General features: G+C 60.6%; 2 protein-coding genes across 6 annotated transcripts in view; one reads left to right on the top strand and one right to left on the bottom strand.

The window, feature by feature from the left end:
• The first annotated feature begins 619 nt into the window (after positions 1-619).
• Positions 620-8,762, top strand: LOC143823802 (thyrotropin-releasing hormone receptor-like). 3 transcript variants are annotated; one of them, XM_077310440.1, is made up of 4 exons: positions 620-1,138; positions 3,731-4,243; positions 4,677-5,070; positions 6,123-8,762. In XM_077310440.1, the coding sequence occupies exons 2-4, from the start codon at positions 3,852-3,854 to the stop codon at positions 6,531-6,533; spliced, it is 1,197 nt and encodes a 398-aa protein (XP_077166555.1). In that variant the 5' UTR covers positions 620-1,138; positions 3,731-3,851; the 3' UTR covers positions 6,534-8,762. The 3 variants fall into 3 exon arrangements, with proteins under 3 accessions (XP_077166555.1, XP_077166557.1, XP_077166556.1); XM_077310442.1 differs by lacking the exon at positions 6,123-8,762 and having other exon boundaries at positions 4,677-5,353; XM_077310441.1 differs by lacking the exon at positions 620-1,138 and having other exon boundaries at positions 3,559-4,243.
• Positions 8,763-14,701: 5,939 nt separating this feature from the next.
• Positions 14,702-23,364, bottom strand: part of ZFPM1 (zinc finger protein, FOG family member 1) — a 77,068-nt gene continuing 68,405 nt past the window's right edge. For all 3 annotated transcript variants that reach the window (XM_077309902.1, XM_077309901.1, XM_077309903.1), the window contains 6 exons: positions 22,384-22,489; positions 20,466-20,675; positions 19,494-19,718; positions 19,230-19,325; positions 18,395-18,544; positions 14,702-18,204 (listed from right to left, as the gene is read on the bottom strand). In XM_077309902.1, the coding sequence (XP_077166017.1) occupies positions 15,935-18,204; positions 18,395-18,544; positions 19,230-19,325; positions 19,494-19,718; positions 20,466-20,675; positions 22,384-22,489 (3,057 nt within the window). In that variant the 3' untranslated portion in view covers positions 14,702-15,934. The remainder of the gene's footprint in view (positions 18,205-18,394; positions 18,545-19,229; positions 19,326-19,493; positions 19,719-20,465; positions 20,676-22,383; positions 22,490-23,364) is intronic.

The raw sequence follows: 23,364 nt of genomic DNA, 5'->3' as shown, positions 1-23,364 counted from the left end.
CTTGGGTTCAGCACCACAGCTGTGGACAGCAGCACACCCGCCTGCTCCGCAAGGGAGGAGCTGGATTCGATATTGTTGTAAAAAGAGGGGGGAGGGCATTTAAAACACACACACAACGTTCAGCCCTCCAGAACATGACAGCTGCCCTCTGCTTTCTCCACCCAGTGCATTTTACCCTCACCCCTCCACCAAGCCAGTCAGGCCAACGTACCTGGGTCCTCCTCCCCACATCGTCCTCACAAGAACCCTGCGAGGTGGGCCAGGCTGAGAGGGTATTCCTCAGCAAGCTTTGTGGCCAAGTGGGCTTTGGGTCTAGGCCCCAGCCCTGCCCTCTGATGCCATGAATAAGCCAGAAGCAGATATTAAGATGGTGAGGGAATGACAGGAAGCAAAGTTGTTATTTTTGTGCCTGTCATTTGCCAAACTAGAAATGACATCTCTCCGGCTGCATGTTAGCTAAAAGAGGAAAACTGAAGCAGCTTCCCCAGGGTCACCAAGAGAGTTGGGGGGGGGGGCAGCCCCTGAACACAGACCTCCTGATGGGCAAGCCACACCCAGAACCCTGGAAGTGCCTGATAAGGACAACTGATGGTCCCACTGAGGCCTGGCGACCCCTCACCCGTGAGCACTTGCCCACCCCTCCAAGATCCTGCCCTTTGGGACTGGGCAGCGAGCCTCCCACCCAGCTCCCTGGGCATCCTCTTGCACACAAGCAAGTCCCAGCTGTCAAAATATCTCCTGCTTTTGCCAAGGATCCATGCGTTTGGACCTGACAGGCAGAGCACAGCTTTTCCTCTTCTTGCTTCCTTTCCCCCGCACAACAAACCATTCGGATTCTAATTTCTTTCTGGGAGGCAGTGGGGACGGGTCTCTCCTCCCATAGGTTAGCCCGGCAGACTGAAGCTGCATCAGCTGATGAGGACTCCCCTTATATCTGCCAGCCAAAGACGGCTCCGGCTCCACAGAAGGGCGAGAGACGGCGGCTGGAACAACCGAGAGGGAGACGAGGCAGGCGAGGGAAGCGCTCCCCACTGCAGGACAGAGGAGACATCTGGGGAGGATGAGGCACCCAGCGGTCCTTTTCAGCCCTCTTCCCTCTGGAGGTCCTGCCTTCTACCCCCAGAACACCGTGCAAAAGGTAAGTTCTCCAGAAAAGTTCGTTAGCAGGTGGAGAGGGTTTGGGACGGGGGGGGGGGAAAGGAGCTGGCTCCCCCCAGGATGGGGTTGCAAATCCACTTCAGTGTATGGTAGAGTCGGGGGTCCAGTGGATGGGCAGGTGAGCCAGTCAAGGTTCCTGGGAGGAGGGGGTCCCTCACAGGTGCGCCATGCCTGGTGGCTTATCTGGGGAGGGGCCGTGGCCCAGTGGAAGCATCCTGGCTTGGCACGCATCACCTGGATTTCATGAAAGGATCTGAGTGTCGGGGAAGGCCAGACACTCTGGAGAACTGCTGTGAGTCTGGAGGGAAAACACGGACCTTGATGGGCCAAGGGTGAGGTGGGGCTCAGTGGGGGAGCATCTGCTTGGTACACGGATGGTCCCAGGTTCAAACCCCAGCATCACCAGTTAAGAAGGGCCAGGGAGGAGGAGATACAGAAGACCTCCACCTGAGATCCTGGAGAGCTTGCAGAAGGTCGCAGGTTCAATCCCCAGCAGCACCTCCATTTAAAAACGTACCAGGCAGGAGGGGATGGGAAAGAGCTCTGCCCAAGACCCCGGAGAGTCACTGCCTGGGTGAGGAGACCAAGCTGACTTCGCTGGGCTAAAGGTCGGATTCAGGAGGAGGCGGCTTCCAGTGTCCAAAGTGGCCAGGGAGAGGCCTCAGCGCATCCTGCACAAGGTCCCCAGTTCAATCCTTGGCAGCGCCAAGGTGGTGACTGGGGAAGCCCAACTCTGTCTCCCCACTGTCTCCCGGGAGCAGAGCTCGGAAAAAGCTTGGGTACAGGCAAGACAACCAAAGGGGGCAAAACAGGGAATTGGCATCCAGGAAGAGGGTGCCGCGTGGACGAATCAGGCCGTGCTGGGATCGTGACCCTTGGCCATGTCTGACTCCACTTCCCACTCCCTTCCTGCTCCGCTTCATTGATGCCAGAGACCCAAATCTGCAGTGCTGCACCGGTGCCCCTTCCTGCCTATCCTCCTGCAGGCCCCCTCTGGAAAGGATATTGCAGGCTGCTTCAGGGATGAGTGAAGTTCAGCAGCACCCAGATCTGAGAGCCGAGGAACAGCGATAACAAAACGAGATTACACAGTGCTCAGAGGGGAACGCAATGCCTGTGTAAAGGCAGGATAACGCTACGGAAATTGATCCCTTCATAAAGCAAAACCTCCAGTCGGCTCCTAGTTAGTCAGGCAAGCACTGTGCCCACCTGTGCCCGGAGAGATGCCCACAGCCGTGTCTTGCAACCCCCCCTTCTTCCGGGGGGGGGCTGCCTGGTCCCACCTTCAACGCCCCTCTGGCCTTGGCCTCTGCCCAAAGGGAAGACTGCAGCTCCGTGGAGGGGAAAGCTGGCCTGTGCCAATTGGCTGGCCAGGCCTCCTGAAAAAGGGCCGAACAGAGAGGCAGCCCGTCAGGACAGCAGGCAGCCCCTCTCTTCCTGCCCTCCAGGAAGACACAGAGCATTGCCTTCCTCCCGCGAGGAACAGCAGGGAAGGAAGGCATTCAGATCTCATCCCAAAGGCTGTCAGCTGATGCAAAGCATTTCAAATAGAGCCAGTATGGGTTTTTAACTGATTAAGTCAATTCACTGTCCCATAACGGCTAGTGGCCTTAGAAGCCCTCCGTGGACAGTGGGGTGTGTGGACCCCCTTTCCCGCGCCCCCCCTCCCCCCGCAGGAACTCCTGTGCTTGCTGTGGGTGGCTGCAGCACGAGGGGCCCCGTCCCCAGGCCCCGCACTTGTGACTCCGGCTGACCCCCGCTCTGGCTGGGCTGCAAGGCAACCGCTGAACCCCTTCCCGACAGACCTGGCGGGGGAGCCTCCTTCTCATCTCCTCCAGCGCAGGCAGGTGGGTGTCGCCGTAGGTGCTGGGGTCCTCGTTTGGGGCGCCATCAGATCCCCTCCCTCAGACTGGCCGGAGGCCGCATTTAAACCTGCAATGAAAAGTTTTGTTTGTTCGTCGATTCAGAGGGGAGGCCCCAGTGGAGCCTTGTGGGAGACTGGCCCCATGGAAAGGGGGCAGAGCTGAAGGCCGTGCATTTGCTGGGCAGGGGGGGGAAGGCAAAGGTCTTGCAGAGGCCGGTCAGCCTCCCCCAGGCTCCCAAAGGGTTCACAGCGCAGTCCTCGGCAGAGTGAGACCCTCCCGCAGCTACCAACATCAATGGCCTTAGAAGGGGGTATCTCTGCTGAGGACTGCAGGGTCAACCTTGCTGAGGAATCCCAGCTCTGCAAACCCCCCCCCCCCCAACTGTCCTCGGATACGATCTGGGCCAGAGCACAGGGGGGAAGCAAAGTTTCTGGGATTATCGCCGAAGAAATAGCTGCATTCCAGTTTCACACAAAACTAAACGTGACTGAAAGCAACACCCGGGCTCTGCTGGGGGGGAGGGAGGGGGGCTTCCAAAGGCCGGGGCCAGCAGTGCCCCAGGGCAGGGCTCCACCCGCCACACCAGAACCAAGGAGGGCTGAGTCGCCACTGCAGCGGGCACTTCCAAGCCGGCTGGTTGCAGCTGACCGCTTCAGTCGCCTGCGGTTGTGGCCGTCTGATTTGTGTACCTTCCTTCCCACACACAGAGATGGCCATGAAAGCACTTGAACGGGAGAGCAGAGGCCACGTCCTCTGACGGTGGTCGATGCCTCGGCTCCCCACCCCCACCCAGACCTGCAATCAGGAGCCCCCCCTGCGCCTCGGGCCATGGAGAACAGCAGCAGCAGCAGCAGCAGCCAGGGGGACAGCCCCACCAACGTCTCCCTGGCCCCCAGCCCCGCCCTCTTGGCTCTGCTGGAGTACCAGGCTCTCTCCGTCTCCCTGGTGCTGGGCGTGTGCAGCGTGGGCATCGTCGGCAACGTCATGGTGGTGCTGGTAGTGACCACCACCCGGGACATGCGGACGCCCACCAACTGCTACCTGGTCAGCCTGGCCGTGGCCGATTTGATCGTTCTGGTCGCGGCTGGGTTGCCCAACGTCTCCGAAAGCCTGACGGGAACATGGATCTACGGGTATGTCGGCTGCCTGGGCATCACCTACTTCCAGTACCTGGGCATCAACGTGTCGTCCTGTTCCATCACGGCCTTCACGGTGGAGAGGTAAGCAAAGGCGCTCTGTCCTCGGGAGGTGGGCACGGGAGGCGGGTCGGCTGCCCTCTTCGCAGTGCCCTCGTGAAGAGCTGGACCTCTCCCGCCCCTCGGTGGGACCACCGGCTTCTCTGGCCTCCCTGACCCCAGGCCTGGAAATCACGGGAAGGGGAGGGGTCCGGGACTGGACTTGGAGGCCTGGGGGGGGGGGTGTGCTACACTAGAACAAAATCTTGTGTTTTTCCTATTCTCCCCCCCAAGTTATTCAGATTAAAATTTTAGGTTTATGTTAAACATTTCATGCCCGCTTGCACCCAGCATAGAGTCCCCAAAGCGGCGAGCAGTCCAGTGGCCGGGCTGCAGCTGCAGAAGCTGGGCTTGGCATGTGGACGGCCCTTCCGGACCGGGGCCCTTCCTCCCTCCTCTCCTCCCCTCCCCTCCACAGGTACATGGCCATCTGCCACCCGATGAAAGCTCAGGCCATGTGCACAGTGTCGCGAGCCAAGCGCATCATCGCTTTCCTCTGGAGCCTCACGGCCGTCTACTGCCTGCTCTGGTTCTTCCTGGTGGACATCAACGCTGGCCCGAGCCGGCAGGTGGAGTGTGGCTACAAGGTCTCCCGCAACCTCTACCTGCCCATCTACCTGCTGGACTTCGCCCTCTTCTTCGCCATCCCCTTGTTCCTGGTCACCGTGCTCTATGGCCTCATCGGCAGGGTGCTCTACCGCGGCCCTGTCCCCCACCAGCCGCCTGCCCTCCCCAAGCGCTGCGGAGACCCAGACAGCCAGGAGAGGAACGGCAGCTGCAGAACCAGCCTGCCCGTCTCCTCCAGGAAACAGGTACGGTGGCCGGCAAGGAACTCCCTGCCCCTCAATCCAGGCAGAGCCTCTGCTCAGCATGCAGGAGGTCTCAGGTTCAAGCCCTGGAAGGACCCGGCAGGAGAGGATGGGAAAGGCCTCCGCCTGAGACCCTGGAGAATAAGGTTGCCAGGTTCCTCTGGCCACTGGCAGTGGATTTGGGAGCCAGAGGGGCTGGGAAACTCCTGAAGATGTGGGGGTAGACATGGCAGGGACAAGGACCTGAGCTGGGCACAATCCTCAGAGTCCATCCTCTGAAGCAGCCATTCCCTGGGGGGGGGGGGGGGAGAGACTGATCTCTGGAGATGAGCTGTAATTCTGGGTATCCCCAGCTACCACCTGGGGGCTGGCATCCCTACTGGAGAGCCAGGATCAGTCTGATCAAAAGATGCAGAGCTTGACAGACCTCTGGCCTGAGGCAGTTGAAGGCAGCAGCATCTGTCCAGGCAACGAGAGGCCCAGGACTTACTTGCCTGGAGTCCAAGTTCTGAAATGTGAAACAGGACCAGGCGAGGTGGTGCTTCCGAGGAGGCGCAGAAGGAGAGAGAGAGAGAGAGAAATTCTCTTGCCTGAATCCTGGGGAACAGCCCCTCCCCTCCAGGGGCTCTTGTGTGGCTCGGAGGCAGAACGGATCCCCGCCGTTCTCAGCCATGCAATGTGTCAGCTGCCCTTTTCCCTCTGCCAGCGCTTGGCGCGTTTGGCGTGCCAATCAACGGGCTTCTCCTTGCTCTGAATTGCTGCCGTGGCTGAGTGCCAGGCCGGGAGCCGGAGGGGTTTGACAGCCTCCAACTTGGGCTGCCTGCAGAAGAGTTTGGGGTTCCAGGAGCAGCAGCAGCTGAAGGGGAGAAGCCAGGGGGTCGCTGGTCTGGCCGCCAGGAGGAGAAGGAGGAAAACGCCGCTCCTGCCGCTCCTCCTGGGGCCGTCCTCTAGGAGGGCAGCAGCCGACTGGAAAGGGCGGGGTAAGAACCTGGAGCAAGGTAAGAATCAAATGCCCTGGCCCCTGCTCCCGGGCCGACGCTTTGTTCTCTTTGCAGGTCACGAAGATGCTTGCCATGGTGGTGGTCCTTTTTGCCTTGCTCTGGATGCCCTACCGGACCCTGGTGCTGGTCAACTCCTTCCTGGACCGCCCCTACCTGGACCGCTGGTTCCTCCTCTTCTGCAGAGTCTGCATGTACACCAACAGCGCCGTCAACCCCGTCATCTACAACCTCATGTCCCAGAAGTTCTGCCTGGCCTTCAAGAAGCTCTGCACGTGCGGGGCGGGGGGGCGGCTGCAGCGGAGCCTCTTTGTGGCTTCCGGGGGCTTCAGCGAGAGGCGGCAGCCCAGCATCCAGCACCAAAGTGACGGAGGAGCCGCCCCACCCCCGTCCGTCAGACCGCAGGACCCCACAGCCTTGCAGGCGCCCCACGAGAGGGAGAAGGGGCTGTCCTTCAGCGTGGTCTGAGGCCCCGATGCCTGCGGCCTCCTCCTGCCCTCCTCTGTTTCCTGCAGGGAGATCAGCCGGGAAGCCGGGGCCGACCCTCTTCTTCCTGGAGCTGGAATCACAGCCTGGCCCTGCAGGAACTTTGCAAGGACAGGAAGATCTGAGTGGGCCCAAGCAAGGGCTTCAGAGATGGTCAGCCACCCCCCCTGGGTTGTACATAGGTCGCGTCCCGCTTTGCCTGTTGCCCGCCTGTCAAATGCGCCCCCTTCCTGGTAAGATAAGGTTGCGCCCCCTTCCCGATAAGACTGTCGGATCGGAATGGCCAAGAAGGAAAAGAGGCTCAGGTCAGGTTCCAGCAGCGGTCCGTTCTTTGATTGGGAGGCTGCTCCCAAGACGTGAGGGGGGGGGGCTGATGGCAGGGGAGGGGGGCCTCTCTGGTCCTCAGGCGAACCCTGAATCTGGGCCAAACTCCAGCTGTATCAAGGCGCCAGGCAAGACGCAGAGCCCTTTGTGCGCACCCTCTGTCCAGCGCTGGCCACATTCAATGAGGCTTGAGCTTTCTGAAACAAGGAAGATGGTATCTTGCCTTGCCGTCAAATCCCCAATCCCAGCTTGCACAAAAGCTTAAAAAGCAAACGTTTAAAAATAAACCCTCCTCAAAACAAAATACCATGCAGAAGGAAGCCAAAGCCTCAGAAGGACAAAGGCTAAACGGATTCACACTTAAGACTCACCAAAGTTTGGGCAGAAGAAACGGAGAGAGTGTGAAGGGTGTGTCCTTGAACCACCGGCTTTACGGCAGGTGCCCGTCCCCACGGCTGGCCCCAGCCAATGTATGGCTCTCCCTTGCTGGGTGCTGGGTGCTGGGTGCTGGGTGCTGGGAGCAGGACCAACCCTCGGCCTCCTGCCCTGAGCAACGGCCTGGCTGCAGCTGGAGGCAGCGTGCTGGGTTGGCTGTGCCTTCGGCAGGCCCCACCATGCCAAGTGGTTCTGCAGAGGAGCGGAGATCTGGGTGAAGGAACAGGAGGGCCACCACCACCCCCAGACTCGCTTCCTCCGGTCTCCGATGCCTCAAGGGGAAGGCAGGGGCAGAGGGTGAGTGGGCCCTGGTGGGAAGGGCCAGCTCTTCAGCCGTGGGGGTCTCAGGGGGTGACTGGCACTGCCAGGAAGGAAAAGCCCCTTCAGCAGCTCAGAAATCAAGAGGTAACTCATGTGGCTGCTCCACAGCAAGGGTGACATGCACACACCTGCGAGGCTGGGGAAACAACCAGGCTGCTGGATTCTGTACTCGTGGATGCTTCGAAACAGTCTTCAAGGGTTGCCCCCCACAGATCATGTTAGAGTAGTCCAACGGCCAGGGCCCAGGGGATTGAACTAACAGGCACATCTGAAACTCCTTCCTGGACATAACATTGCAGACTCACAACTGAGGAGGACAAAGAGCTGGCTTGTGAAACTTTCAGCCTGGAATCAGGCATCATTTGATTTTTCCGGAGACGAAGGAAAAGACAGCAGGGTGTATGTGTGGAACCCCCACATGATATTGCCTCTGCTGCTGCTGAGGGGTCTCTCCCTGCTCCCCAGAGCTCTTCTGGCACACGGGGGGGGGAGGGGGAGGTTATCTGCCTCCGTAGCTGGAGCTTCTGCATCTTCCATTAGAAAAGACTGCCTGCACACCTTTGCTTGCCTGGTTTTCCCAAGGCCCAGCCAGCCGAGGGGGAGGCAGGAGGCCAAGGCCACTCCAGAGAAGGGTGTGGGTCAGCTGGCGGGGAAAAGGGCACGGAGGCCGAAAGGATCATTTGGCATTTCAAGAGCTGCCAGGGGTGCTTTGGGGGAGGGTCTGCCAGCAGCTGATGGTGGGCCAAACCCCTCTCCCCCCATCTTTGCCACTTTTCGGAGGCCTTCAGGGAACAAAAGCATTCTGGAAATTTCACAGCAGTCTCCCGCTTCTGAGACATTTTCTGAGCAAGCTTTCCTGCCTGCAGAAAAAGAAAAGTAATTAGCTGCGCTCGCAATCTCCAGCTGCAATTAGCCGAGAGCGCACCTTCCAGCCGCTTGCAAATGGGACCCTTTCCCATTCAGGCCAGAGCAAGAAGGGGGGGGGGGAGGCCGCAGCTCTCCTTCCGAGGGCCTTGCGAGGGAGGGGGGCACGGAAGCCCCTCTCCCGGAGAGATTAACGGCAGCCGTCTCAGAAGGAGCCCGGCGGCACAGAAAGTGCCGGGAGAAGGCTCACTAGATGGGGTGGGACGGGACGGGACACATTTGTTTGTTTGCTTGTTTGTTCAAATGAAACTAATGTCTGGCTGGATATCCCCCCTTCCCCCCCCTTTTTTTTGGTGTGGATTTCATTTGTGGCAAAATAAAATTTCAGATTCCTCCTCGTGATAGCCACAGAAGCGATTCCATCAAGGCTCAGTGGAAGCTCCTGAGATGGGCAGGCAGGAGGTCCCCGGTTCAATCCCCGGCAGCATCCTCAGTTCCAGAACGACCAGGCGGGAGGTCATGTGGGAGAGCTCTGCCTGAGGCCCTGTGGAGCAGCTGCCAGTCTGAGCAGGCAGTCTGGAGAGTCCAAGGGAAGGACTGCATAGACGGGAGGCTGGCATGTGTGCAGGGAGACGGGTTTGGGGCCCCGGCTGGCTCTGAGGCGCATTCAGGAACGGAAGCAGAAGGGAAGGGCCTGTAGGAGCCAGTGTGGTTGTTGTGTGAGTGGCAGCTGGGGTTGATTGCTCCCACCCCACCCCCCTTGCAGCCAGTTGGGCCACAGTTCCTCTGGAGGGCCAGTCACAGGGCAGAGAGACCGAGGCCTTCCCCTGAGGTTGCCTCCTGGCTCTGGGATTCAGAGGCTTAGTGCCCCTGAACATGGAGGTTCCCACCAGCTCCCATCCCACCAGTGGGGCTTGTGCAGAAATCTCCTTGGCCAGCCTGGCACAATCCACAACTGAAGTTCGGGGGGGGGGGGCAGCTGTCTCCTGGCATGCCCCAACTGGAACACCCAGTGTGCCCCTGGGCCATAGCAAGGGGGGGGGGGTCAGCAGCACTCAGCTAGGAAGGGGTTAACTCCATTTCCTCATCTGAAACCCCTCAGGACCCCCCCCCCCAGGGCCAAGAACCCTCGCCAAATAACAGAGAGAGTGGGTGTGTGCCTGCGTGTGCACATGTCGCTCCATGTCACTCCGAAATCACAGGCTGCCCTTTGCCTTTTTTGTGCAGAGGAAATGAAATGACATTTTGCGTGCCTGAGGAGGCTCAAAGGAAAAGAGCCGGAGGGCAGAGCCCGGCCCAGACTCCCCTCCGGCAACCGTGCAGCTCCCTAGCAGCCCCTGGGGCACCCGAGGGACCGGCCAGCCCGCACCAAAGCGCCCGCCTGGGGCTCAGGCACATCCGACAGACGCCGATGGCAACGTCTCTTTGAGGATTTCCCCTCAGAAAGGGCAGGAGGCATCAAAGGATACCCTTCTCCCTGCTTGATGAAGAGACTTACAAAACCCGACCCCTTGTGCTGTCCCATCCAACTCAGGAGACCTCAGCCTCAGCAGGGCCTGAGGCAGAAGGATGGGGGGGGGTCCTTCCTTGGGGGAGGGAATGCAGGAAGGACTGCCACTGAACGGTCAATGCACCACTGTGCAAATCCTGCCCTCCTCCCCCAGCACTTGCCCTGGAAGCCCCTCGGATGCTTCATCCCGCCTTGGACACAGCCACAGGGCTTCCTTTGCGCATAGGAAACGCATACCTGAAAGCAGGGGCAGGAGGGAGGAGCCAGAGTCCAGCAGCACCGAAGGAATACGGACCTTTGCCAGGGCCCAAGAGGGCAAGCCATTCCCCAGAGAAGAGCAATATTCTGCTTGGCGAGAAGGACGGCAACTCCAGAGAAGCCACCTGGGAGGAAAGAAACCAGCGGCCATTCAGCCTGGCTTCCAGAAGGGACCGGCTCTGTTTGGCAGGTCGAAGGGCCTCTGAGGTGGAGCCGGGCTGAAAGAGGCGGGCGGCTCTTCCCCTCTGCGTCGCTTTGTGCTCCGGCCCCAGAAGCCAGGCCGGGGAAGGACAGGCAGGGCAGAGCTGGAAATGCGTCTGATCTGCCCGGCACTTTACAGCAGGGGCATGTTCATTACAGCCCCCCCCCCGCCCAGTCTCATTCCCCCTATCAAGTTAATGGGCTGGAGAGGGGCTTCTTTGGGCCCTGCCCTGATAGGCTCTTCGGTGGCCCCTGACCGGCAGTTTGCAGCTGCTCTTCAGCACAGAGCTGGCCTGGGAGGGTGGGTGGGGGTGGGGGTGGGAGGCTCAAACCTTTGAGCCATCTGACCCTTGTCCTTGTGGCCGGCCAGCCCGCTCTGCTCTGCTCTGGCTTCCTTTCTAAGTGCAAATTCGACCCAGTTGGGAAACGAGGGGGAGAAACAGTTTGCCAGGGGCTGGGGCCAGCTTCTTCAGCCGTAGGACTCCGCAAGGGGGAACCCTCTCTGGCCCACAGTGTGGAGCGTGGGAACAGCGGCTGGGCAATTTCTTTATGCCTTGGGGTGGGGGCTTGATGCGCTGTGGCCACACAGCTTGGAAAGCTCACAACAAGCCTGCCTGCCAGCAAACCGCTTTGGAGAACTCCGGCGGCGAAACTATGCCTGGGAAATGAGGGGATGCTCTCTGCACGTGCCCAGAGACATATTCATGCTTGCTGAGCCCTAGCATCGAAAGCCGCTCTGAGTCTCCCCTCTTAGTGGCCGGCTTGTGAAGAGCTCCGTGCCAAGAGCGGCCTCTCCGCTGTTCTCCTCCAAGGGTGCTTTTAGCGAGCGGCACGGCTGGTGAAGCACCTCTTGGCAGGATTCAGCACAGCGCCGGGGACAAAAATACCCGAGGAGAGGCCTCTTGCAGCTGGGGAAGGAGAGGAGCGGAGCGGAGCAGAACGGCCATGCCGGGAACTGGGGCTGGCCTTATTTCCTGACCTCCATCACCCTCTGTGACCCGCCTGGGGACGGCGTGAGTCAGCCTGGCATGCCCAGGGGCACGTCCAGGAGGGAGCGGGCCTTCTTAAGTGCAGAGGGGGCCCCTGCTGCCTAGAGAGAAACAGATGCAAGAAGCCAAGAGAGGCACGAAGCTACCTTCCAGGGGCAACCGAGGCACCCCTCAGGGAGGCTATCCTGGCCCAAGGATGAGGAGTCAATGTCCTTTCCGGTGGGAAGCCAAAATCTCTGCTGGCTCTCCTCTATCTGCAGAGCCCGCCCAGACCCCCGGGCAGGCACCTGTGAGTTCTCTGCAGGAATAGAAGAAGAAGAAGAAGAAGAAGAAGAAGAAGAAGAAGAAGAAGAAGAAGAAGAGTTGGTTCTTATATGCCGCTTTTCCCTACCCAAAGGAGGCTCAAAGCGGCTTACAGTCGCCTTCCCTTTCCTCTCCCCACAACAGACACCCTGTGGGGTGGGTGAGGCTGAGAGAGCGCTGATATCACTGCTCGGTCAGAACAGTTTTATCAGTGCTGTGGTGAGCCCAAGGTCACCCAGCTGGTTGCGTGTGGGGGAGTGGGGAATTGAACCCGGCTCACCAGATTAGAAGTCCGCACTCCTAACCACGACACCAAACAGCAACAGAAGCCAACGCCCTCTGCTGAGAACAGCCCCTCCCCCCCGTCGTGCTCCCACAAGCTAGGCAGGGTTCGCCCCAGGGAAAGAAGGCCCGGAAGAATTATTTGTTGATCTCCACTGTGGGATGAGAGGTGAATTTCCCCCAGGCAAGGCAGGATTCCGGAGATTTTTGGTGGTGGAGGAATCACTTGGGTATGAAATTGGGTGTGTGTGTACTGTGTGTAAGCAGGTAGTTGTGAGTTCCTGCATGGTGCAGGGGGTTGGACTAGATGACCCTGGAGGTCCCTTCAAACTCTGTGATTCTATGAAGGTGTGACTGATCCATCTCCCCCCCCCCCAACAAACGTGGGGCTCTGGGCCTGGGCCTCCTGGACACTCTGCTTCCCTTCACAAGATGAGCCATGGTGGGGTGAGGACACCCTCAAGGGGGCTGGGAGGACCCCCGAATCCCTCCCAGATGACGCACAGGCCCAGGCTGACTCGACTCTCTGGCTTGTTCTCCCGGTGTCTAAATCAGGCTCCTCCGTCATCCGGCAGCCTCAGCGGAGGGTAGCGAGGAGGGAGCTGAGGCCGTGCCGTTCTCCGGAGCATCCCGTCCCCGAGCTGGCAGCAAGGCAAAATGCCGCGGTGCCCGTCTGGAGCTGCGTTGGCAGCACAGCGCCGCGTGAGTCAGTGTGGTGGTGGGGGGGGAGAAGGGAGGGGGCAGCAGGCGGCCCGCTCTGACGGACAAGCCAGTCACACACTGCGGTGACCAGTGGGTGGTCAAACAGGGGCCCGAGGCCCTGGCCTTGGCACTGCAAGGCCCCGCTGCTTCCCTCTGGCGCTCGCCACAGGCAAAAGCCCCCGCTGGGCTCAGCCCCCAGGCAAGGCAACGGCCTCCCCCCCCCCCAAGACTGCAGCAGCAGCAGCCGCTGGACAAGCCACAACAATCCTGAAGGAGTCCTTTAGGTGCTCCCAGACTCCAGCTCTTTCCTACTGGAGCAAAACCCAGTCTGGGCAGCAGCAAAGACTGGGGAAGATATAAGAAGCTGTCCTCCAGGGCCTTAATCCTGCAGCCACTCGGGCCCAAGAGCCAACTCCTGGCAACAGCAGCTAAAAGGGGTGTGATTGACCAGGGCTGACCTTTCCCTCCATCACCACACATATTTACAGTAAACCAAGATGAAGAGGAGCCACTGATGCGCACCGGCCACAAATCCATGCTATCAGAAAAGAGGTGAGATTAACGTGGCAGGATGCTCTGGGGAGGGCCAGGCCAGGCCAGCGAAGGTCTCCGGAGCGTAACTCATTTGGGGTTAATTAGACCCCTGCGACTTTTGCCAGGGTGAAGCCCCTAATTGACGGCTTGCCGCGTTCAGCAGTGCTTTGGCGCCATCAAGTGGCCACAGCTGCACTCTACAAGGCCCCTTAACGAGCCCTCCCTTTGGAGAGGAATCCCACCAGTATTAGGCAGAAGGCCCCTTAATGATGACCTGGGGAAGCATCCAGCCTGCCCAGGACAGAGCATGTGGCACAGCGGCCCAACGGTGTCCTCGAACGCTTCCCACCCCCCACCCCCATCACTACCTTTCATTGACCTCTAACCTCCTTTTGCCTGCATAATATCAACGCTGCAATCCGGATTCCCCAGCAGCTGCTGGCTGCTTTGAGTTCCTGCCCCGATCCCACGCCAGTGGCACCCCCTCCCACAAATTCCTCCCCTTGAAATCCCCCCTCGCCCCACTGAATTCTCCCCCATTCTCCGTCTCCAGTCTAACAAGTATACCGAATTAGCCTTATCAGATCCTTGGTCCATCCAGGCCGGTCTTGTCTGCTCAGACCGTCTCCTGGGCCTCAGGCAGAAAAGGGTCTTTCCCCTCCCCTCCTGCCGGGTCCTTTTCAAGTAGAGACGCTGCCGGGGATCGAACCAGGGACCTCCTGCCTGCCAAGCAGAGGCTCTCCCATGGAGCTGTGGGTAGCATTTACGCACTTCACAAATTCTGGAGAATAGTTTGTGTTGCTGTCCACACTTGGATGTGAAGCTGTTTTACTCTGTATGGAGCAAAAGACCCACAAAACAATCCCTCCATGATGTTTCTTTTTAAGCTGATCCTTGCGAAGACCTCTGAATATCCCATCAATCCCTTATGACAGCCAACCCCTCCCTCCCTCCTCCTTCCAGATTAAAGACAGACAAAAGGAAGTTGTACTTCACACAACAGGCGTCCTTGTGGTACTCGTTGCCATCTGAATTGGTACTGGCCACCGGCTCAGATGGGTTTAAAAGCGAGGCGGGCAGCACACACTTAGAAAGGCTATACGGCTGTTGCTGGCCACTAACCGCGAGAGCGGAACGCCGGGACATCTGGTTTCTGATTGTCCGATTGGAGTAGCACAACACTGCAGGGATGTTGTCAAGAGTTCCTGCTAGGTTTTTTTTGCCCCTTGTGACATCTGATCAGCCCCAAGCAGGGAGGTGAACTGGATGGTCCCTGAGCCTGATTCAGCAGGGGACCTCTGATGTACTGGTGACTGTCCGTCATGGATGAATTCACGGTCACCACCGGAACATCAGAGGAAAGAAAGACCCCTCCCCTTCCGCCCGGACATTCTCCCGCCCCACAAATGCAAAGGCAGACCGGAAACACAGGTTCCGTAGACATTTATTTATGTACAGACTTTTACACACGGATCCCGAGGGGAGGATTTGTCCTCCTCTTCAGTGCTCTCTTATTTGCATTTCTGTTCCAGTCCACATCAATTCTACATCAACCCACCGGACAACAAATTTGGGGGGGGGGAGGTGGGGAGTAATGCACACCCAATGCAGCCCCCCCCTCCCCGGCTCTGCCAAAAGTGACAACCAGACCCAAAAAAAGAAAGGAAAAGAACCGAAAAGGCCACCAGCTTGTGCCCTGCAATGAGGGGGCCTCCAAGCCGGCCTCTGCAGCCAAGACCTGGAATCTAGTCCAGCCGTCATGATGGCCCCAAAGCAGCCAATGGATGAGACTTTTCTCTTGGGGGCGGGGGGGTGAGTGCCTGAATTCCAAGGACCTCCCTGCCCAGCCAGTGGATCTGACTGAGCCCAGCCGAGGGCCCCGTCCAGGGAAGCAGAACCAACCTGTTCCAGGCTGCACACTGAGGGTCTTGAGCCGGCCAGTACAGCAAACGGGTGTGCACACAGTTCACAGCCCAACCGGCTTTGATTAACATAATAAATAAAAACATTCATATCTCACAGCATTTGTGGCCTGTGACTCCGCCCCCTGTCTCCCCCATGAAAGTTCCCACAAAGGTCCCCCCCCAGGTCCTTTGCCTCCAGGGCCAACTGGAGGGGGAAACTTTAAGTGGCAGACTCTGCCAAAAGGGGGTCCCTTGGGGCAAGAAAAAGTGTGTCTGTGGGGGCTCCCATTGGGTGTCCCTGGAGTCTGGCTGAAGAGCTGCTAGGCAAGGAGGAAACCGCTTTCCCTCAGACACGACCCCCCCCCTCCCCCGGGCTGCCTGGTCACAGAAGATCAGCCCGGGAGGGACCCCCAAAGCCCATCTGCAGCCAGGGGTCCCCCTGCCACCCCCAGCCCCGAAGGACAAGGGTGCCTAGGGCTTGGGTGGCGAGTGGGTGCAGGCGCTGCGCCTTCACTTCTGGGCCTGGGCCTCTCTGGGAGGAGGGCCTCCCGTTGCCCCCCCCTCCGATTCCAGGAGGCAGCCCCCCCGCCCCTCCCCCCGGGCATGCCCCTCATCTGTCCCTTGTCAGCCTTGGCGGGAGAGCGGGATCCTCGCGCACCCCCCTGGCGTGGGCCAACCCTGCTGCCTGTGGGGCCAAGGCCGTCGAGGAGCCCACCGGGACCGCTGGCTCCTTCCGTGGCCGGAGAGGGCGAAGTGCTACTTGACGTGTTCAGCCGCGTGGGAAGAGCAGTAATACTTCTTGTGGGCGATGAAGGTCGACAGGCTGCTGAACCGGATGTTGCACAGGCGGCAGTACCGGTGGTTGCCGTTGGCGACGGGGGCGGGGGGCCCTTTGCCGGGCGGGGTCTGCACGCTCTTGTCTGTGTGCCCGGGAGGGGGGGCCGGAGGAGCCTCCAGCAGCGGGGAGACCGTCCCGGGGAGGGGAGGGGAGGCGGGGAGCAGGGGCTGGGGGGAGACGCTCGGCCGCGGGCTCCCGTTGGGCACGGAAGGAGCGGGAGCCTCTTGGCCATTGAAGCTGTCCCTGCGCAACCGGGGGAGGGGCTGCGGCGGGGAGGCGGCGGGAAGCGGGGGGACCAGGCTGCTCTCGGCCAGCGTCCGCGTGGCCTCTATCAACGTGGCACCGGGCACGGTTTTGGCAACAAAGAGGCCGTGGGCGTTACGGAAGTGCTCTGCCAGGTCCCCTTTGATAGCCCCGTTCAGCGGGCAGTAGGGGCAGACGGCCAGCGACACCTTGGCGGCGTGGAGGTGCAGGGCTTTGGCCTCCATGTAGCGCTGCTGAAGGGAGTCCAGGCTCGGATAGGGGCCCGGGGGAGCCACGGGGCTCGAGGAAGTGACCGCCTTCTCCCCTTTGACCGGCAGCCCCTCGTGCTCCTCGCCCAGCCGGTCGGGGCTGCCCCGCGGCTTCAGGAGGGGGGGGACGGCCCCCTTGATCTTCTGCAGCTGCTCCAGAGTGCCGGGCTGCAGGGGCGTGGCCGGGCAGTAGTACTTCTTGTGAGCCAGGTAGCTGTCCAGGGTGTGGAAGCTGATGCGGCACGCCGTGCACTCGTGGTAGTCCGCCAGGGGGAGGAGGGAGGCGGGCAGCGGGTCCCCCCCCTGCAGGCGGGGCTTCTTGCTGAGGTCGATCGGCCCCTCGGCATCGGGGCTGGAGCTGGGCGAGGGGCTGGCCTTGACCACGGAGATGAGGGCGGGCACCACGGGGGGCACCTCGGGGCGCGTGACGTCCAACGTGCCGCCGGGCTGGCTGGAGGCCCCGTGGATCTCGTACAGTTTGCGCCGCTTGCGGGTGCGCATCGGCTGCGGCAGGAAGGGCACTTTGCCGGCGGCGCTGCTCCGGCGCAGAGGCGGGTCGTGGCGGGACGCGCAATAGTAGCGCTTGTGCACCATGTACGTCTCGTGGCGGCTGAAGCGGATGTTGCAGGCTTCGCACACGGTGCGGCTGGGGTCGTCGTCCGGCTCCTCCACGGAGCTGCCTCCGGGGCTCTGGCTGTCCTCGCTGGTTGGCCCGGCCTCAGGGGAGGGGCTGGCTTTGCTCCCCCCGTCCTCCGCCTTGATCTCTTGCTTGATCTCCGGCAGGGGCAGAGGGGAGCCGCCCCCTGGCTCCCCGTCCTGCGAGGCCTGACTCTCCCCGGGGGCCGGAGGGGACAGGAGCGCCCCGGGGGCGGAGGGGCCCTTGGGGGCGGGCAACGGAGCGGCTTTCAGCTTGCGTGGACCGGGCAGGCCCTCCTCCGCCCCCCGGCGGCTGGAGCAATACAGCCGCTTGTGGACGTAATAGTTGTTGATGTTGTTGAACGTGATCTCACACTCGAAGCAGGTGGCCCCCTTGGGCACTGGGGTGCTGGGGAAGAGGGCGGGGGGCACGCCACCGTGGCCCTGCTTCAGACGGCTATGCACCAGTTCTGACATCTTTGCCAAGATCTCCGACGCCTGAGGCACCACCGTGGCCTCGTGGCCAAACACGTACTGAGGCAGAAATATCGTGCCCCCGGAGGTGCCCGACCCTGGCTCGCTGGGTACCGGGCTGGACCCTGGCGTGGGGCTGGCCATCTCCGATTTCACCTTCACGGAGGGCAGGCTGTGGGGAGAAGAGGTCCGAGAGGCGGGTTCTGGTTCCGGTTCCGGCTCCGGAGCAGCAGCAGAGCCTGCGGGGGAGGGTCCTCGGGGGCCTTCCCCCTCCTCCGGGGGCTCCTCCTTGACCCGCACGGAAGGGGCTCCGTCGCTGGAGGGAGCCGAAGAACTTCCTTCCGGCTGAGGGGAGCGTTCCTCGGCTTCCTCCGCAGGGGGCGCCTTAGCCAGCTTGGCGGGAGTCTCGGGCTGGTTTGGGGTCGCTTTCGGCTCGGACCCCGGCAGGACCGCTGCTGCGGCACTGTGCAAAACCACATGTTGCTGAAGGCCGGGCAAGCTGTCGGCCACGTAGCCACAGAAGCTGCACTTGAGCGTGGGGGGGGCTGGGCCCGCTGGGTTCAGACCTGCAGGGAGAGGTGGGGGGGGGTCAGAAAAGGCAGGACGTGAACCAGCAATCTTTCTCCCGTCTGGAGACAGTTTCCGCTTGGCGCTCGCGTCCGTAGGACTGCCGTGGGGCCAGAAACGGGACGGAAGGGGCTGAGGAGAAGGGTCCACCCGCATCCGCTCCATCGCGCTGGGGAGGGCCTGACTTACCTGGGGTGAGTGCTTTCGTGGACAGAACGGAGGAGCCTGGGGAATAGACCTCCCCCTTGGAGCCTGGCTGGCAGATCATATGGTTGGTCACCAGGTGGCTGTACAGGATGTCTCGGGTGGTGGAGATGAAGCCGCAGCTGTGGCAGACGCCTGGGGGCGACAGGGGGGGGGGGGCAGAGCGTGGGGCGTGAATGGAGGAAGCAGCCTCAAAATGAGTCGGTCAAAAGCACTGCCCAAGACCGGGTCTCCTAAGGGCCACTGGAACAGCAATCTGGGCCCCTAACCTGGCGCTGGCCAAGTTCCTTAAGCACAAGGCTTGCGGGGGATCTGTCTGGAGCAGAGTCAGAAGCACACAGAGCTGGAAAAGACCACAAAGGGTCTGGCTAAAGCGGAATAGAGCGGCATTATAACTTCCCTTGCTCTAGATGGGCCCTTTTCAAACTTTTGACCATGGAGGAGCCCCTGAAATAATTTTTCAGACTATAAGGAACCCTGGAAGTGATGTCACCCCCAGAAGTGACATCACTACCCGCACCCTTAGCCCTCCTTTTGCTCCCTCCCCCCACCTTTACTTCTACTATGGTGGCTCTGCCTCGTGTAGGCCGGAGAGAAGAGCAGGAGCTGAGAAGACAGCTTGGACCCCCCCACCCCTTCAGAGCTCCCGCAGACGCCTGGATGGGCATCCCTGCTCTAGATCCTGTGCTCCTAGCAAGGCAGCCTAATAGCCCAGCTGTGTTTTGTGATGCTCCCTGCTCCCCACCGTGCTCCCGTGCATGAACCCCACTAGGTCCCCCGTCTGCAAAACGCCCCGCTTGGGCCCAGAGGGCGGACTGACCGTTCAGCGTGTCTGTGTGGACCTTCAGGTGACGCTCACAGTTGGCTTTGGTGGTGAAGGCAGAGAGGCAGATCAGGCAGACGAAAGGCCTCTCCCCTGAAAGAGAAGCCAGCACAGGGGCCACGGTGAGGTCGGGCACTTTCTCGGCCCCCCGGGCCCGGGCCCCCCTTCCCTGCTCCGGCCCCACGCTGGGAAGCCTTCCCTGGGGGCCACCCCGAAAGGAGGGCGCTCTGGCCTGGCCTCCTCCTGCTGCCCGGCCCGTACCACTGTGGCTGCGCATGTGGATCTCCAGGGAGCTGGCGCTGGGGCAGCTCTTCTTGCACTGCGGGAAGGGGCAGACGCGCTCGTTGGGGTAGCCGTCCTTGGGCTTCTCGTCGATTACGGGCGAGGCGACGTTCTGGCGGCTGGCGCAGTAGTACATGAGGTGCGCCTGCAGGTTGCGCTCGCTGCGGTACCAAATGCCGCAGTCTTTGCAAGGAAAGACGTCCTCTGGAAGGAAGGAAGACGGGGAGGGGAGCGAAATGCACCGTGAGAAGGAAACAGCAATAAAAGAGGAATCGAGCAATTTGCACATTTGGCCACGCCTATTACGGCACTGGAAATGCCTCACTAAATGTCTGTGCTGGCCACGCCCCTCCTGTGGGTTTGCCCCACGTAGGCCGGAAAGAAGGGCAGGTGCTGAGAATACAGCCCGCCCCCCCCCGCCCCCATGCCAAGCCACAGCCGACAGCCCCTCTTTTATTTCTTCCCCCACGGCCTGCCCACCAAGCCCTCCAGATGGAGGCAGCCAGCTCCCTCGCTTGTGGCCAAGTCCATCCGGGCAGGAGAGGAAAGGCCATGGACCCCCTTCTCTAACCCCCAGGGGTCCACAACCCCTTGTTGAGAATCCCTGCCCTACAGACTCACGATAGCTGACACCAAACAACATATGACAGAGAAAAAACATATCAAAAATATAAATAATCATCTATGGTAAGTCATTAAAATCGCAACAGCTCAGTCAGTTCTGCCCTTCGGTGCCCATTTCTAATAGTTCAGCAGCAGGAGGACCGAAGGTGCAATCCTGGAGTTGGGAGAGGCCATGCAGCCCACCCCCCTGCTCAGTGCAGGATCGGCCCTCGGCCCCCACGACGGAAGGAATAGGACTTCGACAGGGAGGCCAGTTCTGTTCACTGACCAGCCCCCCCCCCCCGTCCCCTTCCCTCCGACGCTCCGCCAAGGAGGCTCCGTACGTACTGTTCACCACGGCGGTGGCCAGGATGGCAGCCATGCCCGCCTGCTGCGGCAGGAGCTGTATTTCGGAGGGCAGCACTGTCGGGCAAGCCGGGTCTCCGGGCTCTGATTTCACCGTGGGGTTGGGGATGCCCATCGGCTCAGCCATGACGAACGCCTTCAGGGGCTCCCCTCCGGGAATGGCCTTGGTGGTCTTGCACCAAATGGAGTCATCTGAGGGGGGATAAGACCGGTCACGCTGAGGGTAGTAGAGTCCGGAGCAAAAAGCAGAACCACGTTTGGGCCCAGCAGCGCCGTTAAGGCCCTCCGAGTTTTATTCAAGGCATGAGCTTTCGTGGGCTCGCACACATTGTGTCTGGGGGAGTGTGCCTGCACACCAAAGCTCATACCTTGAATAAAACTTTGTGGGTCTTCAAGGTGCCCCTGCTGGACTCAAAGTTTGTTTTGGGGTTCCAGTGCGAGGCGAGAACGTTTGGAGGCAAGGAGGGGCAAGGCTGCCTGTGGGAGCAGACCCAGCATCACGCAGTTATGTGGATATACGCATCGGTGACCATGAGGCCACACGGCCCACAACCCACATGTGGAGGGACGGGCCAATGTCCCTCCCCCAGCCAATTCTTTTGGGAGTCTTCCTGTGTAAGGGAGACACAGATGTTCAAGAAATAAAACTCAGAGCACCAAGGAGTGGATGTTTCAAGTGCCCTCGGCTGAGACTCGCTGCCAAGCCTACCTCGCAAGGTTGTGGTGAGCATGAAGAGTGGCTGTGAGCACCATGGAGAAAGGGAGGGGCGCAGAAGGAGCAAACTGGGCAAGGGCTGGAGATTGCAATACAAGCATTGGCCACTAGACGGCAGCATCGGCCTAGGCATGCTCGGATGAGTGGCTGGCTTCCTCCCAAATCCCCAGGCTGAATGCTACTTTGCTACTTGCTGCCCCCTGAGGGTCTCTTCCTGGTAAACCCCCACCCAGATATGCAGCCCCCTCCCTGTGCACGTGCCCCCACTCAATCCCTCCCTTTTCTGAGGGGAGGTTTGTCCCTTTCTTCTTGGTCTCGGTGCCCACCCCCTCCCGGGTGGTGCTTCTCCCTTAGGTGTTTCAGACGGCCAGCTCCTTGGGAGTAGGCAGCTCTCCATTGCTGCCTGTTTCCGTCTGCAGCGGGACTCGGACACAGACCAGAGGCCTGCTGGGCGGATTGGGGCCAGTTGGGATCCTACCCGCCTGCAGCCGAGAGACGGCCACCCATTTGCCCCACGCACAACTCCAAGGGCTGTTGTTGACCTTTAAGGCTCTCACAGCCTGGGACAGAGCTACCCAAAATGACCGAGCCCCCTCTTCTGCCGTGCCCTCCAATAAGAGGCCCCAGGAGGAAGGCGGTGACGAGGCCGGAAGGGGGGGACACACAGGGCTTGCTCAGTGGTGGCTCCTTGGCTGCGAAATGCCCCTCCGCCCACCTTGCCCCTGGTCTGGCATAGCACCTTATACTGCCATTCAGCCGAGAAGTGAAAGCATGTCTCTCTGCCAGACTTTTAAACCATCTTCTGCATTTTAACTCTTTTCCCTCTGCAGCCTCCGCCTCTGTTCTTTTCATGCTAACTGGATCGGACTTGCTGGGATTTTACTTCTGCTGTTACCTGCCTCGAGCTAGCGGGAAACATTCTAAAGGAATGAGACAGCCATACGGAGGCGGCTTCCAGCTACGAGGGTCCAAAAGCCCTCAACTGGGGCATTCGGGAGTGCTGCAAACCCAGGGCAGGCTCAATGGGGGGGGGGGGGAATCGGAGGGAGCTCTCTCTGCCCAAAGGAGAAGGACTCCCCTCAGCCCCTTCCAAGATCCTGCAGGGCAAAGTCACCCCTCCCACCTTCCTTCTCTCCCCCCCCCCCCCAAGCACCAGAGGAAAGAGACGGCCATGGAAACACCAACCCTTTTTATAGATCACCACGTTAGCCTCTCCTTCTCCGGACACCACGGGCAGCTTGGAGAGCCAGCAGTCCTCGTCCTCTAGCACCAAGGTCACGGGAGGGTTCGGCTGCCAAGAGAAACAGAGTCCGTTGAACGTGGTCCTGAAAAGTCAGGCCTTTTCCAAGGCATTTTGTAGCCCCCCCAACCCCCCCCCCCCGAGCAAGATGCTTCCACCCCTTCTGGGGCCTGCCCCACCCCTGGCCGAGTCCAGACTGGGAGGGCGCCAGGCAGACCAAAGAGCCAAAGAAGGACGTTTTGCCTTTTGTGGCCTTTCAAAGGGTCTCAGGGCAGATTCGAGGAGACAGAATGGCTGTATCCAGAGGCAGCTCATCTCTGAACGGCGGGAACATCCGTGGCTGACCCTGGCCACAGGGCCCTGCTTGCTGGCCCTCCAGGGCTACTGGTTGGCCACTCAGAGGAACAGGAAGCTGGACCAGGCCGACCTGCGGTTGGCTTGAGCTAGAAGACTCTTGTGGCCGGAGCACTCAGCTCTCCTTTGCATGGAACAGTCACCCCAGGAGGTGGGGGGGGGGGGAGAAGACTGCTAGGTCCAAACTGGGGAGGAAAGAGGGCCGAAGCAGCAAAAAGCTCCACCAGTCGTGGCGCACACCAACGGAGCCAGGGCCGGCCCCCCTCCTCTACGGAAGCTGACCCCGTTGCTTGTAGCCTGGCCGGCCGGCCGGCCCTGAGGCCTGCCCACATCCCTCGGAGCGTGACTGCGAGCACAACAAGTTTGTTATTTCCTCTCTCCTTAACCCGGGGGCTGGCCGTGGCAGGCTGAGAAGGAAACTGCCACTTCACCCCTAACCTCAGCGAAAGGCAGGGAGGAAAAGAGATTGGGGGTGGGGGGGGGGAGACGGGACGGCCAGCGCAGCTTCAGTCCGCTTTTGCAAGCCTGGAGGAAGCGCCCACGTTCTCCAGCCGCCTCGTGCTGCTGACGCA

The sequence above is a fragment of the Paroedura picta genome, chromosome 14 (genome assembly GCF_049243985.1).
Source record: "Paroedura picta isolate Pp20150507F chromosome 14, Ppicta_v3.0, whole genome shotgun sequence".
Classification (NCBI taxonomy): Eukaryota; Metazoa; Chordata; class Lepidosauria; order Squamata; family Gekkonidae; genus Paroedura; species Paroedura picta.
The sequence above is the reverse complement of the archived record's forward strand: the minus strand, read 5'-3'. Positions and strand labels throughout refer to the sequence as shown.